This window comes from Necator americanus, chromosome II (assembly GCF_031761385.1).
Source record: "Necator americanus strain Aroian chromosome II, whole genome shotgun sequence".
NCBI classification, from domain to species: domain Eukaryota; kingdom Metazoa; phylum Nematoda; class Chromadorea; order Rhabditida; family Ancylostomatidae; genus Necator; species Necator americanus.
Window position 1 is genome coordinate 22758492 of NC_087372.1, and position 20636 is coordinate 22779127.

A 20636-nucleotide genomic window follows, 5' to 3' on the forward strand; every position below is an offset into this window, starting at 1 on the left:
TAAACGCAGAGCTCATGAACACAACCGTTAACTCCGGGAAAGAAAAGACATTTGGCTTTGCTCCAAAGTTTTCCAAGCTGTTTTTTCTAAAACGCATTTCGATGCGAGGTCGACAAAGTCATTACTTACAAGAGGTTAACTAGAGAAGAACTAAGGGAGGCGGACAGTACAAAAATGAGGGTGCGGATCCTTTTCTGAGCAAGGAGACACGACATGAAAACGATGATGTAATAAGAAGCTAAAAAGGCGCGACAAAAAAGCGAATAGAATGTATTCCAGGTCGTTTTCATAGTTTCAGAATCAATCCTTAGAAGCTACGGATACTTAAAAAGTTGGGAAATAGCTATTGATGAGATTCAAGGCGATAGAACTGCGTAGGACATCGAAGAAGCACTCAAAAAGAAATATTGATGGATCTAGTGCATTTTCTTGCACTTAACCATTAACCTAATATTATACTAGCTTCAAATGGTCGCTACAGAACTAGGAAACAATGAAATGAAAAGAACAAGAAAAGGTTAACTTGCAAAACGTCTGGTCTCGGTCGCGTGCACCTATGCACCGATAACATGCACCCTTATCGCAACCTGTTGCTATCCTGCAATGTCACCCCACACTGGACGGATCACCCGGCAACGCAACTCTTCACACGTTTGCCAAAAAAGGATAGTTCTGATTGTAAACTACATACCTGGCATCATCTGATAGTTTTTTTTCTGCAGCAAAAAGAATTTCTTCCGGCAAAGTTAGCCAAAGCAAGGTGTGTTGCCAAGACTGCTATCATTGATGAGTACTGATCAAAACAATGGCTCATCTCACGAGAAGCAAAATCCCCGATTTTGAGGTGTCCGGACGTGGGTAGTTGGTTGATCAGTGCACGTTAATGTGGCATCGAATCAGACTAGAGTAGTCATAGGATGCCGATGGCGAAAGCACCCCCTAAAATAACCACGGCGTCGAGTAAAATGGGCGTTGGGCATGGTTTCTGAATACTGCACTCCCCAACAATTGCTAGTAAGACTACCAATGCAGTCAGTTCTTCTACTCAGTTCGAGTGTACAACGAGATGATTAGCTTTAAAAGTTTATTTAATCGAAACCCGTAAAGAGTGGACTGCAATGAGCTGTCACCGTAGCACCTGTAACATAAAAAGAGGACGATGATTTTGTGTATTAATCTCCTCTTGGGCAATTTTTCACTTCCACCGGAATGCAACGTCTCCAACTTCCCCAACTTCTAACTATGTTCTCTAACTTCTGCAATTGATGTTGTGTCTCCGCTGTTTTTTTTTAATAGATCGGGGAATCGATGAAGAGTCGAGGAGTGGAGAAGAATACTAAGGCTGTAGTAGCGCCTATAAGTAGAGTGAACAGGTACAGGGAAAATCGATCGATGACCATGGCGGTAAATTTCCAGTCGGCCTGCATGTCTGACTCACGCTCTTCTTCATCGAGCCGTTCCTAAATAGAGATTTCACGTTACTACTTAGGTCCTCCAGGACGGAAATATACCTTAAACGAGTTAAGCAAATATATGATTTCCCTGATTCCACTCTCCATTGCAGTGTGGTCGATGAGGCACTCCGAACTTCGAACAAGATATGGCCGTAGAGCTGCAATTGCTATGAGAACACGTTGCCAAAAAACGTCTTACGGATCATTTTCCAAAGGGTTGAGTAAATACCGGCCTTTGACTTTCTCCATCTGATGAATATCTCCATTTATAAATGGTTCTTTCTCATCATCATCGTTATCAATGAGTACAACGTGTCTTCCAGCGGTTTTTTGAAATCTCTGTAACATTACGCATTTAAAGTCATTCACTGCATTACGCAAAATTACATTTAATTAAATTATTAAAGTAAAACTCATCAGGCATTCTCTCTCTAAAAATATCGCTAGGGATTTTTGTAACAATAGAGGATCGAGGATAAAAGGATAAAGCGCCAATCAATCCGCTTGGGATGCGCCAGCACGTTCACTTCAATTCGGAATCGTTTGAGGCTTACGAACGCGTAACTGGCCCGTACAGTGACTTGCAGGGGCTAGCCGATGTGTCACGTCAGTGTTTTTGTCCTCTCAGACACGTTTGGTACGAATTTATCGACCCCGGAGGGATGAAAGGCTTGCTGATCAGTAGGGCGGATTCGAATCTCCGATCGATCGTGTAGAAATACTACTTCCATTTCTGTGAAGAGGAGCAGCGCGATTCAAAGTAGATTTAATGAACTGTTCAGTTCTTAATCCAGAGGATGTTGAAACTCAGGAAAACCGAACCCTTGGATCGAGGGTGGAGAGCATGAGACCTGTGCGTAGAGTCGCCGACGAAAGTATTGTGCCAGCTATCAGCTATCAGTATGCGCCTACGATGTCTGATGTCTGTCAACTGCATACATGTGGATGTAACGCACCGACCGACAAGTGTAAGTGTGTGGAGCGACCATCGAGAGAAACCTCATTGTTCGCTGCACACATAGAGTTGTCAACCAGAACGTGGAAAGAATAGCGGAAGTGGAGAGCAGAGAATGAATACTGGATTCCGTAAGGGAACTCCTTTAACTCATGAACTGATGCAGACAAAAATCGAGCAGGTTCACAATTTCTTTGTCCAACCCCCTACCTTGTTTGAACACAAAGTACGGTTAAATAAACACAGCTAAACTTTATATTGAAAATTTGAGGTTGTCAGCGCAACAAGGTCCTGATGTTTCTTGAGTGTGAGTGACTTTTTGATAAAGGAAACTATTGAGAAATAATTTTTGATGGGGCTGGATACAGCTACCGAAACATTGTATTATATCTTAGTGAAAGTTAGTACAGTTCCGTGTTAGAATTCCGGAATTGCTTGTTAATTATTCATCAAAGTCGCTTCTCTCTATAAAACCACGTGAACGTATTTTATTCTGCATAGCTTTACTCTAAACGTTATCCTATCTATGAGTTTGAGGGTTGCTAATGGGTTAAAATAACTGTGAAATTTGAAAAGAATAAAGTACACCCTTTAAACAAACGAACCGGTCCCGTATAAAGACCACTGCTGGTTTCAGTCCACGCGCAAGCTGCGTGTATCCCTTGTAGAATGTCTTCAGCTTGATAGTTGTGATAGAGGTGATCTGCTACGTTATCACTTTCATCGAAAGGGAAGAAGGCTTAATATCTGTGGCGTATCAATTCACTTGAGGTCCGCCAATGCGTTTTTACTGGAATTCATAATCGTTGAGGTTTTTGGGACGGCCTGCACAATGGCATGCAGAGGTCATCCGATCATCAAGTCTGTGCTTTTATTCTCGCAGACAACTCTGGCACCCATTGATCGGCCCCATAACGAGTGAAGTTTGACTGGCACTAGGGCGGTTTCGAACCATCGCTCCACCCTGCAGACGTAGCGGTCCCCTTACCGACTGGCAGCACCCGCCCTGGTTTCAGCACAAGATTTAGGCAGTTGCCAATGTATTCTTCATTAAATACGCGAACTGTTCGAATGCTTTTTGTACGGTGATGAGTCGTTTAAATACATCACCCCACTAATCTGAGGTGGTACGGGTTTCAGATTGGTTATGCCTATACGAGGTCGTAGATTGTGGGGAAAGGGTAATTCCGTCCGTTACTTCCTAATCGCCGTAAAAAACGGCCTGAAAGATGCGCTCCAGTCGAACTCCTTGCAGAAAATAGTGCGCCAGAACGCCCAAAGCCGTATCTTCCGGGCCGTTTTTTACGGCAATTAGGAAGAAATGGAAGGAATCACCCATCTCTCCATAATATACCATTCCGTATACGAATATTCCACTTGAAACCCGCACCACCTCAGATTCGTGGGGTGATGCCTTTAAAGAGGATGACAAGCTTGAGTCAACCATTTCGGTACTTTCCTAAAGTTTCGGATGTGGGTCGGACCTTACGAAAGATGTAGAAGATGAGAATATCCGGACGAATTGTGCGACACAAAACAGATAATGTACTCGAGGCGATTAGGAAGAAATGAGCGGAATCCCACTCGTTTCTGCAATTTACGATCCCGTAGAATCTTTGACTATCGGAAATCCATATCACGACAGATTCGTGGGGTGATGCGTTTAACAGGATGAGTCACAGGTTAGCCCTAACGATAGCTACAAGGCAGAAACGTTGAAGGATAAACGATAAAGTTTGCTGTACTGACCATACCTTATGTGGATGCGCGAATTTGAATAGCAGCACAAGAAAAGGAGAGGCAATTCATAATAGGTAGTAGAACGAAAGCAATTTGCAATACGTCTATAGAATTAATACTATCGTCATGTATGTGTTGGATATCAAGAACTAGAAACATATGTTTTTCAACTTATTGATAGTCGAATTTAAGCAACAGCCAAGATTGTTAGCAAAATTTATCGCTTTCGTCAGAGCCTGGAAAGTAAGAAAATTTGCAATATATCCTCTCAAATGCCTCATCCAGAACAAGTCATCATCCCCCTCACTCCAGACTGTGTAATATGCCCATTCGGGAAGGAAGGGGACTGCATGGTCTCTGGTGTAGTCTATCTAATTTCGTGCAAAACATGTGAGGACCAATACATTGGCGAAACAGGGCGCCCCTTCGTGTTCGCATCAAAGAACATCTAAGGGGGATGAAACAATGGAATGCAGCAACTCCCCTCGGAGTTCACCGCAGACAATGTCATGAAAACGTTCCTTTCTGTATAGCTGTCACAATTCTATCGTACGAACCCGAAATTATAGCTCACAGAACTTTAGAAGCGTTTTGAATAAATACAAAAGGTCCAAAAATGAATAGAAAGGAAGAGTGCTTAGCCGTGACCAACGAGCTGGCTCTGTATCAAGACCTTTGCGGGTTTGATCTACGGGGTCATATGCGGGTCGCATCCTAATTAGTATCAGCGGAGCGATTGCACCACGCAGATATCCGCTAACATCACGGCAACGCGGCTACTGAGGTAGGCACAACGATTTGGGCTTTTTTGGTTTTTGTTTCCGGGTGTAATATCCTAGGGGATGATGACTTGTTCTGGATGAGGCATTTGAGAGGATATATTGCAAATTTTCTTACTTTCCAGGCTCTGATGAAAGCGACAACGCCGAAACGTTAGCCGTAATAAATTTTGCTAACAATCTTGGCTGTTGCTTAAATTCGACTATCAACAAGTTGCAATCTCTATGCTAAGATTCAAGGAAAGTCGAACTTTCGCACATGTGTTTTTCTTCCGTCTGGCTCCTCTTTACTGATCCTTTTCTCAATATTGTTTTTAATCGTTTTATTCCCTGGTAATCGTCAATGAAGATGTCCATAAGTTTCGTGATTGAGGCGATTTGTATCCAGTTGAACTCTAAGCTGGTCTATCTGTGCAACAAACACATACGCCTATCTCGTTGGTAGACTTCCTCGCGGAGGGCGCTTAACATCTCTTGGAATCCACTCTACCGTTCTTTCAGTCTAACTATCGTCGATTTTTTCCAATAGTGTTTCCGGCCCCTATATGGTTGACTTTCAGCAGCAAACACAGCATATGTTCAGCCCGCAAAAATGAGATATTTCTCATAAGAATGAACTGAAGACTGAAGACTGACTGTCTAGGTTGCGTGTGACTTTTGAACTTAAAAAGACATATATTAGGTGCTCTAAAAGTAATGATCACCTTTTTAGATCTGCAAGCGGTATCTGCCCATATCTCCGTCGACAGAACTTTGAAAGAATTGTCGAGTCGAAAAGGTGGGCACGAAGTCTTCCGTCTATCAGTTGGTCCCTACCCTCCTTTGATGGGTGCGAATGCTGCCCACGCTGCTCTCATCTTTCTATTTAGTTTTTCCTTCCACTCAAGTTTATTTAACATTACTCATAGAACATTCATGTATGACGAAGTTTTTTACGGCCTGTGTGTGCCTTCATGTTGTACTGCTCCGTTCATTATAATCCGCTGAATATCGTCTCTGCCTCACCTGTACTTCTCGAAAAGAAGACAAGAAAAAGTATTTCATCCGCAAAACTAAGGTTAGAGATGCCACGTATCAATACGTATGCCCCTTTCTTCCCGGGATTTCATTGCCCGCAATAGTGGAACTGTAAGCAGTTTTGGCGGTAGTGTAGCACTAAATCAGTGGGCAGTATCGGAGAGAGGGGAAAGGAATGGAATATCACAACGTGCAGGAGGTGCTTCGATCCTCACATATTGCTATTGCCCTTAAATACGACACATCAATACCTTGACCGGCCTACACTGACAACATTGGACTCTATCGACAGTTTTCTCACAATCATAACCATGGAGATTTAAGCGGCATGCTGACTATTTCGGGTGGACCTTTGTGACCATTGACACGGTCTGAATGTGGATGCAGTTCATGCAGCTAAAATCCAAATAGAATCAATTTTGATTGTTTTTGAGGTTGCGCTTCCCTACACATGCGCATTAGGATGATCTTCGTGAAACCTTCGTATAAGACGCTCAGCAATCGTCATTGGTATCCGCTGCTCCGAAAATCCTTCTTTCTAAAGATAAGACGTGCGACGCTAGACGTACATGAAGAGGATAGCCAAGAAGAAACACTTATGACACAAATCACGCTTATGAGCTGTGTCAGGTCCCACCTTCTTGATCGCGACCCGCCCGAAAACAGAACCCGGGGTGAAATTTCACCAACGGAAATGTTCGTTCTTGACACATGACTAACGGAAAAGGTTCGTGTGGAACCTCTTTGTCATCATTTTGATCTCACGATATAAAAAAGAGGTGTGAATCCCACTTTCATTCGTTACAACGTTACATTCGCGAAAGCTCCTTCAACACTTATTCAGACTTGTCTTTCTTTGCTTGCTTCCAGAATTTTCTTCTATCCTTATTTTGGAAATGTCCTGTTGCAATGTCCTGCAGCTGGTGTTTGACATGGCACAATTTTTGGGTGTACTCAGATAAAACGCCACAGTCCTTTTTAGCGAATAATTCGTTCATGACCAGAAATCCAATCGACGTTTGTCGTTGGCGTCTTCTAGATACGTTAGGACAAGCTCTTAATCCTTTGTGGAGCAGATTACGTAGTCTGGTTTCCTGTTCGAAATCTTCCAATTTTCTGCTCCTCTTCTCGGTCCCTTCCAGATCTGCATTGAAGCCTCTGACAACGAACTTGTAGAACTTTTCGTTGCGGATCGTTCATTCCAGCTCCGCATAAAACGCACCTTTCTGGAATTAGTCATATGTTGATATTTGTACCTAGCGTTTGATCATGCCTCCATCGTGACCTAATCATGAAATTTTTGACGCAGAAAGCGAAAGCGAAGAATAGCCAAATGAGGTGACAAGATCTCGTAAGGAACGACGAAATGGACGACAACCGGGTGGACAGCAAAACCAGCGCCCTTATATTTCGTAGCGCAAGTTCTTATCTACGAATGACAAGTGGACAATCATCCATCTTTTGCATGCACTAATTCTTTTGCGGAGATATCACATAGAGATATTACATAAACATTGATGCTTTGCCCCCCTCAACGTGGGACACAACTCTCACTTGTAAAACCAATGTCTAATTCAGCTTCCAGGAAGAGTAGTGCTCGCATTGACGTGCTCCACAATCAGACATGTCCTAAGCAACTTGAGATTTAACGTCACACCTCTACGCCACTATGAAGTGATGAACCGTTCTGAAGTTATGTTCTAACTCTTACGAAGTACTGGAGTGAGCTTAAACTTAATCATTGGAACACTTTGTAGACGTTTCGCGGTTTTTAATCTACCATTTGTAATGTTTCTCCCTAGAAACATTCTGTTTGTACAACACAGTCCAATCCGCTTGATTCAAAAAAGTGAGTTCTGAAGGAGTTTCAGGTTTTCTACTAGAGAATGCCTAAGACACCATCGATGCACTCTGCAGTCGTCTGCGACCGTTCTGTAACTGATTATGCTTGGACAAGATCGCAGCCAGCAGAACCTTGGGAACCCTCGCTTGAAGGCAACGCAGAATAAAATTTTCGATGTTTGAGTCTCTCGTGAACAATATAGTGCTCGGGGTTTAGATGACGAGTATAAAGCCACACTCAATTTTCCCAATCGTCTTGAAAAAGAGACAGCGCATGGTCAGATCACCACCCGCTCGCGGTGGCCCTGCTTATACGAAATCAAATATTTCAGTATACGCTTTGAGTACGCACGTGCTCTACAGCTTGCACATTGATAAGGCAGAAGTTACACAGATCTTGCAAAAAGGTGCTCTTGTCCAGTTGACTACCGAAGCCCAACCCAGATCAGCCAAATACCTAGAGGAACTGTAAAATCTCTGGTAACAACTCTTTGTTATGCTCAACTCCCGGCCTTTGCCAAACTGAGCTATTCCGGTCACTCGGTGTCGATACCCGAGAACAGTTGCAGATGGATGAGTTCTCTGAGACTTTTGTTGTAGATCGAGAAGGTTTCTTATGCAGAGCTGAGTTCAAAAATGGCATGCCGCGGCGAAGATGTTGGGAACGACGTCAGGCAACAATCCCAACTCACCGATTGAGTTATGTAAATAAGTAAATAATTCTGAAAAATGTCGTGAAAAGCGGCCTTAGTTCCTACGAGGCAAGTGAGAACGCACCACCCTTCCACGCGCTCCGATTCCGTCAGTAGAATATTCATTGGTCTTAATTGAACAGGCCGCACAGTATACCTCATTGATTTTTGACCTCTCGCTAAACCCGCGAACTTTACATTGTCCACGGAAGAGCCGAACATCGAACATTTCGTGACACGCTGTCTTTACGAAATTCGCGTACTTTCGTCGCACTTCACTGTGTTGGTGAAGAGTAGGGATGCAATGCGACGCAGTGAATAAGAGCTCTCTACGGCAACAGACACGGAATACTGGGTGCTTGTTCGTATTGTTTCGAAGTGATTAGAGTACTAGTAAAAGCGAAAGACCTACCTCATCTCCATTATCAGATTGACTACCCTCGGAAGAAGAACCATTCTTTGAGGGACGGACGAATTTTTTTCCTGGTCTGGACATCAGAAGGATCCACGGCAGCCATTCCAGAAAAATCAACCGTGTCTGTAAATTAAATGCCAATTTTCGCTTATTCCTGAAATAAACGGAGGTTTTTGACCGGCACTGGAAGGAGCCAGAGATGTTAAAGCTAGTATTTGTAATTCTCCCACAGGGTAACATGTAAGCCTTTCAGCAGCGGGATCCTAAGAATGTGAGCAGATAACGCAGTATTTGGTAAATAGTAAATATTCTACTCTCAAAATAGAAGTCGTTGTCTGTCTCGACTAAAAAGCCATGGAACATCTTGCATCAATTAAGCACAATAAGCTAAGCAGGAATTCCAAGATAATAAGAGATGGCTAAAAAGATTCCGTTCGTTGAATGTACGTTGAAGGTGTACTTTTCTACCATTCACTCCTGCCCACTAAAAACTATTTCTGGAGAGGGTCCGGTAAAAATAAGCTGTGGATACCCACAAACACAGCACAAATAACAACACAGAATTCTGGTCTTCTGGTGTGACTGTTATACTACAAAAAATATGTAGTAAAAGAAGTAAAGTGCTCTCTGGTCAACTTACCCATTTCCCCATCTGATGAGTTTGTGGTGATCGGAAATGGACATTAATTATGACGAGGGTGGCTATAATCGAACAGCCCAAAATCAACATCGAAAGTGAGAAGAACACGGCTAGAAACAGTGGTAAGTATAACTTCTCTCGGAAAGGAACTGAAATGGCTGCAATTACCTATAATTGGAATTGATTCTGACGTAGGTGGAGTGATTTCCGATACCATACCAAGGAAAACAGTTACGGATAACAAGTTGGTGATTTCTAAAAAAAAACCTAAGAAAATAATTCAGAAAAGATTTTTTATCAAACAATATTGACGAGTCCACTCCAAATCGTTCCTTCGTCGAATTACGGATTTGCGTCCTATTTGGGTACGTAGTACTACAATACAACAGTACGGAGTACTGAAAATCATGAATGAGTTGTTCCACATTTGTTGAGGCTTTCCGTGGACGACAAAGAAACAGCTTGGTTAACGCCTCCACCTTCCAGTTACAGTTAGGATACAACAAGCATCTTGCCACATTTTCAAATGGAGAAACACGAAGCACCTATGGGGTGCCGCTATTGATATTGCATCGCTACTTGTTTACTATCTACAACATCTGTAACTTCCTTTTCACATGGTCTGTATCAAAACGATGGGTAGTCTGTACTATTCTGTGTCAACAAAAACATCGTTAACGATGGTGAAATAACGTCGTTGTTGCGACCCAGGACATCGGGCTCTGTTTCATGAATCGTCGTTTTCTCTGCCATAATCAATGGCCACAATGTAGTTGCATTATTATATGTAGTGTGTTCGGTTTCTATGCTTTACTGCTCTTTGCGCAAAGGTTTGAAGCAGCAGTTTTCACTGCACATTTTGCTTTGCGCAACTTGCACCATAAGAAGGAACTGATTCAGAAAATCAAATAATTTAATGCCCTCTTCATCGCTTACTACAAATTATATCAGACTTACTCCACTTAAACGAGGGCGCATATTACGGCAAAATGCCGCTATCCGCATCTTCACCGTTGTATTTCGTCCCTGATCATATCCGACCCCATCTTCTTCAATTTTTAGTTAGGGTTCGCATAGAATCTACCCATTCATAACTATTCAATAATCTTTGGAACGTGATGTCTCGATTGAACTGCCTATCAATCCTGCAGATCTTCTTTTACCACTTCCCTCCAAAACTTTTTTTTTACGATCGGGATACTTTCCAGCTTGTTTGGACAAATTAGGCAAGGCAATCAGACGGTCTCCTCAAGTCGTGACCAAAGAAACGAAGACGGTTTCATGTGACTACTTCAAAGAGCCGGCCAAGATGTTTATGTTTTCCACGTAAAATCTGGTGGTACATTATATCCACTTCTGCGTAAAATTCTTCGCAAGAGACACATCGTTGACCAAAACTGACCCAACAGTGGCGTCGACGACGATGGAAAAGTTTTTGATCCATACATCAATAGAGGGTGAGTTGCGGATAGATGAACTCGCAGCTTGACTTCTTTGGCAATATGCGTCAGCCACAGGCACTGCATGAAGGAGTTGGATGCTGAAGTGCCATTGGCGCATCTTTGTTAATCTTGTAGCTGTCACTGTTTTTCAGCATATATCCTGAAAAACAAAAAAATCATCCTCAAATTCAAGTCCGCGCAGCACAATATCGGCGACATGTTGCAACTTTACGCTGCTTGAAGCGAACATGCTGGCGGTGTGCTCAAGATCAGCCCATAGACGCGCCGATGGTGGCAAAGTGACAACAAGGGGACACAGCCCAACTGTTCTTCGTATAATGTCATCTGAACTGAAAGGTTCCCCCTACAGGCCCTCCCCTCACTCCAGTTCCCGATTAAGTACATCCAGCTGCTGTTTGAAGTGAAGCAGTTGTTCTTCTGTTAATCTTTGCGAACCAAGCATACAAATTCCCCCTGCATTTCAGGGGCAGCTAAGCGCGTTGAAAAGGCAGCCTCTGTGAGGAGAGTTGCAACCGATCTCAAAGTCCAGATGCTGATTGTATAGATTACGAATGCCGCTGCCATATTTCTAATCTCTCCACTAACATTGAACACCAGGTCAATCGTCGATCGATCAAAGCGAATGCCACATTGTTCGTCACGTCCAGAACCTTGTACATTACATGCAGAAGTGATATTCCCCGGTAGTTCTTTTGTTACGTGGTTCGTTATAGCTTTTTGTGGATTGGAATGAAATCTCCACGAATCAGGTATTTTTCCGTCGATCCATGTTGAGCAAATCTTTATCATCTTGCGAATCCAAGGAGGAAAAGGATTTAGCATTTCTGCGCGTCTATTTTCCATTTTTCAATACAGAGCGGAATCTACGACTCCGTTGGATGCGTGAGAAGCGGAAGGAAGTTCCTCGACTGGCATGTCACGCGGCTCTTTCGCCTTTTCCCAATTTTATCAATTCTAGAAGATTTAAACATTGGTTGGCACTGTTCGAGGATCGAACTCGTGACCCTTCGCGTGCCGCATCGCCTTAGAACACTATATCACTATAGGATGATACGTGTTATTGTGCCATTCCAGCAAAAACCTTCATCTACTCATGATAACGCAATGTGCAGTTCTCAAAATGTGCTGTCACAACCTCAGCACCGAAGCACCTCGTATCTAATGTACATTTTTGCATATATAAAAAACACGCTTCGAAGGATCTCATCCATCATCGACCTGTTCCTTAAACACTGTATAATTTTAGCATTACTGATTCAACATCAAATTGTGCGCTATTTGGGTATAAATCTAATTTTGACACATACCACAACAAATGTTGATATCAAAAGTAGGATAAGCAGATTTTGAAACCTTACTCCAGAAGCTAAGTGCAACTTGTGGCTTAACATGTCTTAGCTTTATCGTTTTCAGCAGGAAAACAGCCAAACAGGCCAAACTGAGGATTTGTACTCACCTCTACGCTATCAAATACGTGAAAGTGTCCCAAATTCAACCTCTATCTTTTGTTTGAGATATAAGAACATTTTCAAAAATGTGACTTACAGACGATGCAAGTTGTAGGGATCTGATCTCGCCTACTCATTACACTAAGATCTACCTACTGACTACTTGTGTAAGTGCTTTTTGTGAGTATATATTCTAACAAAGCTCATCCCCACCCATCATGTATGAATCACTAGAAATGTCAACTAACGCAGAGTGATCTTCTCTCCGCACTCGGAAGGCATTGTGAAACCGAGTACATTGCTGATCGAAATCAGCACAGAAGGTACTATCCAGTTCAGTCCGTAGTATAGCGTTTTTCTCTTCAGATGCATCCTGAAGTACACCTCTACATACAGTTCGTCGTTGAACGTTGACACAATTCGGTCTGCTGGTGTTGCTAAAATTACCTTCTTTGATTACTGTCTTTAAGAAACTTTCTAGTTATTGCTTTGGTCCTCAATATTCATGCAAACCTACCAAGCAGGTCAAATTCTCCATTCGGCACATAGTAACTGAGGTCCATTTTATTTATTTCGCTCAAACCAGTGTCGTCAATATGAAGATCGAGTTTTGAACCCGTGTAGGTCCAGGAACCATACTGAAAAAATACTTTACGAAGTTGGTGGTCCTGAGAATGCTTCATGCTTCACCAACATGGAATTAAAATTCTTAGAATGGAATAGTAGTAGTAACATGTTGAAGGAGGGAGGAAGGGAGAGGGAGCGAGGGGAGAGCAGGCGCATAAATGTAGTTATGTAGTGAGTGTTATCAATTTCTTGCATAATCGCAGAGTGCCGGTGGAACACACCCATATTACTTATTGTCTACAGTATTTGGAATTCGCACGCGCCACATTCCAGAGGAGCACGGACTAACTGGTTTGTGTCTATAAGAGGTGGTTTGAATGATATATAATGAATTCAAAGTCGTTATTCGCTCTGCGCTCTTAGATCAACAAACGTCGTGTACTCTGGTTTAAGTAAGTGTTTTGAAACTGCCATGAGAACATTTTCTCCACCGCCAGATGTGAATTCTCGCGCGATTCCTTCTCTTCCTAGTGCGGCTGCACCAACTCTTGGGGACCTAACAAACACAATGCAGCTGTGCCAGACGGTTTGCACAGTATAAATAGCCCAAAAATGTTCTTCTACATTCGGTGCCGCCTGCCTCCTGTCTTCCTTCGTTTACTTCACATCTCTTCAGTTAATTCATCATCTTGGTATCATCTCTTTAATCGTTTGTCAATGTCGATGTTTCAGTTATCAGTGTACCCGTGTATATTATAGTTGATTTGTCAACGCACCCATGTATTTGTCGATGTACTCGTTCATATTACAATTAAGGTTTAATTACACAAACGACGTTAACGAATCGACATAGGCGGCCAACATACTGTGACGTCATATAAACCAGCGTGGCCCTCTACACAGAGGAAGGCGAGCAACTTATATCAGTATCATCGTCATGTGACGTGAAAACAACAGGGGGTACGAGAAGCACCGCATTAGAGGGGATACAATAGTCACGTCGAAAAAGAGGAACTATAGGTGATATTCGCTGATCGTTACATATACAACGTCGATTCAAATTCTTAAGAGATCACAAACCGTTACCATACACGTTCGGAAATCGGCTACAACGGAAACTGACAGCCCTCGCTTACAACTTCAGTCTCGACTGTCAGAAGACAACCGAATTTAGACCAACCAACGTTCGGTCTCGGTTAATCCCTACACGACAATATCATGCAGAAGTCCTGCGAAGAAGCGTTCGAACGTCAATGGAGAGATCTCAACTTGGCTCGTGAGCAGTATACATTACGTTATGAAAGCAAGTATCTCATGGTGCATTTTTTGCAAAGATAAATCCGTGCTTCTGACATTGTCACTGTAGAAGCACTGGCAGAGAATAGAAGTGCGTATGAGAAGTCTACAATGAACGGAACAACATCAGTTCATGCGGATGCAACAAAGAGGATCATGATTTTTCAAACTAAAAGAAAATAGTGGAGAAGGGGTAACATAAAACCTGTCAAAGGAATTTGTATGTTTGTATTTTATCCCGCAGTAGAAGGATGAAGATACCGATCATTGTCCGATACACAACGATTCGCACTTTGGACAAACATCAGTCGACATGTAGAAGAGACAAAGCATCTGTGCCGTGGACAGCACTACCAGTTAAATAAATGGATCTCGTATGTGAGAAATAGGTCTAAAATCCGAAGTAATCGGGATCATCAGTCTTCATTAGCTACTGCATTACTGAGATAGTCCAGAATGTGTTTCACACAATTTGAAGATTCCAAAGCGTTCACCGTCGTTCCATTCACATTCAGCCGGACAAGCGAGACTTTGGCTCGCAAGTCAGTGAGAAACATTCGGGAAATCGAGGAAAAAGAAAAGACTGAAAAAAAACTCCCAAAATTCGAAATTAGGAAATCATTTGTGAAGAAGACAAATCCGTAAGGTGCAAGAAAACAGACCTTCTTGGTTTTCCCTTCTAGCAAGTAAAGCAGAAAGTATCAAGAAGAAGACCAGCAAGAATCTAATAACTGCCACAAATAAGCAAACTGACTAGTTCGACTGCGCTGAACAGCGGCTGCAAACTGATCCGAGGGTGGGCGTGAGCTACCCGTTCATGTTAGGAAGTAGATGTTAGAACAGCAGTCGTTTCGCATATGATGTGTAATATTTTTACGACTATTACTTTCTCTAATGTTGAGAGAGTACGAACCAACCAGCGTTAATAAGAATAATCAACTCATGTCTTGAAGGTTTTGTAGGTCTAGCCTCTCAGTTCACAGCAACATATCATTTGTCAACATGTACTTTGCGGACACAGCAGCTAGATGTATTAAGGGGGAGGGGGGGAGAGGAAGGTGCTGAAATTTCTGTACCCGCACTGAATTGTTCATGCACACCTTTATGAAGCACATTTGTTCGTCGAACGGAAACCACGTCATCGACAGTTCGCACGAAATCTTCACGATGCCAGGCGGTGCCAAAAGAATATTTCCGTTCGAGGAAGCTACAAAATTTACTGGAAATGAAGCGTCGAAGTGTTCGTCAGCGCTGGAAATAAGAACATTCTCTTTCTTATTAAGAATCCATTATGTATATAAAATATAAAAAATATACATAAGCAATAACTACTGCAACGTCCACAATTTTAAATTTCAGAAAAAAATAGTTTGAACAACCCAAACCTGTTGAAAAGCAATATATCAGGCTTCCAAAGGAAATCGTTGGGTAGTTGTATGTTGGTGATGTTGCCGTACTCCTTCGGATCCCAACGCATTTTATAGTCATTCCATTTGAATTGAGTCCACAGCACCAAAGTAATCACCTGATTCTTCTCGTCCGAAAATTTCACAAAATTATATTTTTGCCGTGAAAACAACCAGCTACCTGTTTACACTTTACAAGCACAACTGCATTCGGCGTAAAACGGATTGCAATGAAAAGACGCGCGCCGCCCAGCTCCCTCTACAGTGTGCGGGAAACCTGCGAAACTCTTCTTTTTGCTTTTTTATAGTGTTTTTGTTTGTTATATAATTGTTTCTATACATGAATACGATTACATAGTCTTAGCGAAGTCTTCCTCTTAAGTTTTATTATTTCTTTTGCATCGCCTCTGAGATTATAATTTGTTAATTTCTATTTTCTGTAGCACGTCTTTGTACGTCTTGCTGTGCACGATTGCCATTCTTCCTAGCTGCAAAACCAAGGAAACTGTTTTTTGCTAGTTCAAGAGTTTCTTCTGATTCGGGGATATCTCTTCAGAGACATCAACATAAGTTTGTAAGGACTGAATTTCCGTCCCAATTTTTTGGAATTGCACACACCTGGGCTTCTTTTCGGTATTTTATTCTAACTTCGATAATAACCAACGCTATTCACGCACAGTTACACAAGAAAGTAATAGAAATTTAATCCCGACAACCAACTTTTCAAAGGCATCCTAAAACCAAAGCAAAAGAAAAAAAACGAATACAAAAGGACTTTGCTAAGTCACTGTGATCCTATATGTGCAACATTATAACAAGGAAGATATGAGAAACTCGAATTCTAGGGTGGGAACCTGGCGAACTGCAGAGATGGTTGGCGATAGGGAGGATCCTTACATGATTTCAATCGCTACGCTCCACCGCGCCGCTTCCAGCACAACCGCTTACGCAACTGTCCGTGTTTGATGTCGTTCTGACCCTTCTATTCATTTTCGCAGTTATTAACAACATGCACTGCGCTGGTGACGGTGGCTTGGGAGCTGAGGCTTGATCTCGAGAAAATGAGGAGGAATATAACTGCCCATGTCAGCTACGACCTTTAGGTTCTGAGCTCCTCCTTACCGTTAAGTACTGAAAAGAAAGAGAAGAAATCATCATCACCAATCATGCTAAGAGTTAGGCGACCCAAAGTCTTTTTTTCTGTATCCAGAACTATAGTGGGGGCAAAACGACTAGAAGTAAGGTGCAATTACGTACGCGGCTTCTCTCGAGGCGGTGGGGTGGGGCGTAGTGGTTAGGAGCGTATTGAGACCCATGCTGACACCACTCATCTATGCAGTTGGCGATGGTCCCACCTCGGTTCCAACTGCTGCCTCCGCTTTAAGCGCGCATGCAAATGCACAGTGCTTCATGCCTTTTTGATCCGACCATAAATCTCCAAGAGCCTACAGCTTAGCTGTGTAATTGGGACACAATTGCATTTGTCATATTCATGTGACTTCCAAATTCTGAAAGTATCGTAAAGTATAACCACAGAAGAATAATGCACAATGCATAATAATGTCATCGGAAATATCCTTTATGAGCAAAGAAGAGCGGATTTGATTTAAAAAAAAAAAGATGGGAGATATATTCGAACGTATGCGTTGGGCTAAATTCTCTAATCTTCTTCTAGGATAGCATTCAGGATAGTAACTTCTTTCAAATTTCTTCCAATTGAAAGAATATGTATTCGAGGGCGTAAGAGAAAAACAAGAGAAAAAGAGCGCAAAATGAACATATGGCAAACGCAGTACGAAATTAAACAGCATCGAAGTTGTCAGTATATTCTGATCTTTGCGAAGAAAGGTAAGGGTAGAACTTGAAACTCATATTTATGGACTCACCACATCCACCAGCTGCTGTAGAATGATCCTGAGGTCGACTCGAATAGGTTCCGAATGATTCCGAACAGGTCTCTCTATTGGATCATAATTGTTCCTCAGGTCTTGTATCAGCCGAAATTCGTCTTCGCTGCCAAACACTGCTCCCATCAGTAGCATGCAGAGGAAAATAAATACCGCATTGATCGGACGCATAAGCGTGCAGTGGAAAATCGTCCCCTGAAAATGACATTGCGCATCAGCTCACACTATGTACACTGTGCACGACTGGATGTATCGAAGTGTACAGCGGGGACTCGAGAACTGAGCAACGGACTGCTGCAGCTTGTTTTAGCAGTTCTTATGACAGTATCAGGGGATTTATCGATGGTGTTCCAATTATTGACGCAAAAACGGAACCCTTGACAATTTGCAATCAGCTGCTCAAATACTGGGAACCCAAACAATTTCGGCTGCATAGTATATTTCCATAGTTAATTCATTGTTGGTGTGTGTCTAAAAATTTATCTTGGCAATAATTTCTGATTAAAAATGCATTAATAAGAATGAGAGGAAGAGACGTTCAGCAATTTGTTACATTGCATTTACTTACAAAAGAACCAGTACTGTAGCAGCAAAGATCGAAATGTTTTCCGTGCATTTAAACGAACTTCAATAATGTAGAAAAGAATGAATAAGAACAAACACATTCTTTCATAAGATAGATAATTAATTGGGTATTTCTCAATCCAGAGCAAAGTTGCCAATTTCTTTGTTGTTGTGCTTTCAGTGTTTGGAAAGAAAGCTTCTTTCCTGGTTTGACGACAAGGCATATAACTTCTAATTATAAAGTTTGATATGCCTTTTCTCAGAAATCCATCGGAAAGCTAGATGGTTGTTTGCAAAAAAAAGACAAAACAAGGAAGTTTCCCTTATCCTTTGTGAGAAGGCGTATGGAAGAAACACCACTGTTTTTTTAAAGTAAAAGTCTAGCCGACGCTATTTATGCTGATCGAGTTCAAAATTTTTTCTTGCTCCACTTCAAAAATACTACAACTCTTGCTGTGCCCTTAATTGACATCATGCACCTCTGCATTTAATTTTGTAAAAACTTGCTAAAAAAAATTCTAATTCTATTAAAATTTTAAAACTCCTAACATTCGTTAGTTTCGTTCAATGCGTTCTTCCTAAGATCAGATGCTTTTCGTTCCATTCATAACGACTCAACATTGCGTATACCATGTTGTACGTTGACAAAACTGTTCACCAGTGTGCCAACGAGAAATCAACAAGATGTACTGTCCCCTCGAAAATTTTCGATCTCGTTCTTTGTTCCATTGCACTGCCTAAAGAATCGTCCCTGTGGCGGGACCTTCGTCATCCTGGAAGACGCAACAAGCGCTGTAATGGTACGTTAGCGGTCACCTACAAGATTTTTAGGTCCCGACCGTCCACGTCAGTAGCCCAGATGATAGCGTCTTCAACAGTAAACTTCGGATTGGAACTGGCGGAAACATGATCGACGAACAGGTGGAGTGTTTTATTCATCTAATTAGGAATCCTCTGAACAATCGCAGCCGTTCTGTTTTGCTGATCACGTAACTTTCTGAGGTATTTTCAAAAGAATTTCTTATGGATGCTAAAAAATCGAGGCTGAGACGAGTAGAACGAGCACAATGAAGTATTACGAGCTTTCTATACCGTAAGTTCACGAAATTCTGGTTACGAGGGATGACCACATATGACAGCATTTATTACAATTGTTCCGTATCCTCCTTATTCGACATTCGCTGCCCCTTGCCATTATGACAGTCCAGTATATGTCCTTTCATAATTTCAGCTGCGAAGGTGCTTGTTAGGATCTTTGCTTTTGACTAGCAGTTCGGTGGCTTCGCTTTCTTCAGACCCTCTAAAAGTGAATTCGAATGTTGATTGTAAAGCAGAAGTTTTATCCGTCCAACAATGAAAATCCTGTTACGAAGTTTACGAAATTCTGGCTACAACGGATGGCCACAGCATGACAGCATTTAGTCTGCATATAGTTTCCAGTAAGGAGATGCCAACCGTATTCCTCAAGCTCTGAAGAGAGTGAAATCGCCGAAACGTTGGCCAGAAGTAAAGAACAGAACGACCACATTCGCAGCTCAACTCATAAACAACGTATGTAACCTTTAATAGTTAATACTATAATAAGTTTCTAGCGAATTTTAAGATAAAGCGTATGATATAGCCTGTATAGAAGTTCTGTACAAGAAGGGCGAGAAGGGAAGTTTTCACATAGACTTATGTCCAAAGTGTAAAGCATCCGTGAAGTCAAGGCACTAACATTAATGTTCCAAAGCTAAGGTCAACTTACATGGTATGTTCTACCTCCAAGCATTTTTCTGCCCTCTGGGGCCAGTATAATGTTAATGACCTTCTTCGCATGTGACGGTGCGTTCCAATAATCGTTTTTCTTGGAAGGCACGATGTATTAGGTTAGGTTAGTAAGGTTGTTATTTGCACAAGAGAAGCAGAATACTGTAGGCGCAGTACAAATTAGTGCTGCCAGCCAATTAATTACGGGCACTCAAGTAAGGAAAAATTTATTTGTCAGTTGATGACAGCTTACAATCTTATCTGCATATCAGTCATCATGAGAAAGAATCCATTCATGAAGCACAAATATCTCGAACACCTTTGAGTTAACACTTGCCATAACTTATCCTGAAATAATCATAGGAAGGGCGCGGGCTTCTCTCTGCTTTTTGCGAACGTTATAATGATAAAAAATGTTTCGACGAAGCCGCGCCGGATGATGTACGTATCATTCGGTGCAATGTGGAAATGCTTCTTGTCCGCTAGTCAAAGCACTCAAAATCCAGAAAGATTACATCCCGATCCCGCGCATACTGTCCTTAACACATACCCAGCCGTTCTCCACTCCTATATCAAAAGAGATCTCTTATCCGTACCGATTCGAATACTAGAAATGTTTCACGAAAGCTCCCTTAAAATCCTTCCTTTGCTCATTTCTCAGGTTTCGCACGTAGTGACTCTGGAGACCAGGTGCATTGGATT

At 42.0% G+C, this 20636-nt stretch overlaps 1 protein-coding gene across 2 annotated transcripts; it reads right to left on the reverse strand.

The window, feature by feature from the left end:
- Nucleotides 1–1289: 1289 nt before the first annotated feature.
- Nucleotides 1290–17756, reverse strand: RB195_019071 (uncharacterized protein; the record flags this gene model as incomplete). Of its 2 annotated transcripts, XM_064186762.1 has the most annotated exons (11): nt 1290–1460; nt 1512–1612; nt 1688–1793; nt 8892–9017; nt 9535–9644; nt 9703–9789; nt 12694–12882; nt 12963–13083; nt 15409–15559; nt 15694–15833; nt 17601–17756. In XM_064186762.1, 11 exons carry the CDS (start codon nt 17754–17756, stop codon nt 1290–1292), a joined length of 1458 nt encoding a protein of 485 aa, XP_064042643.1. The 2 variants fall into 2 exon arrangements, with proteins under 2 accessions (XP_064042643.1, XP_064042644.1); XM_064186763.1 differs by lacking the exon at nt 17601–17756 and having other exon boundaries at nt 15694–15785.
- Between the last annotated feature and the right edge of the window lie 2880 nt (nt 17757–20636).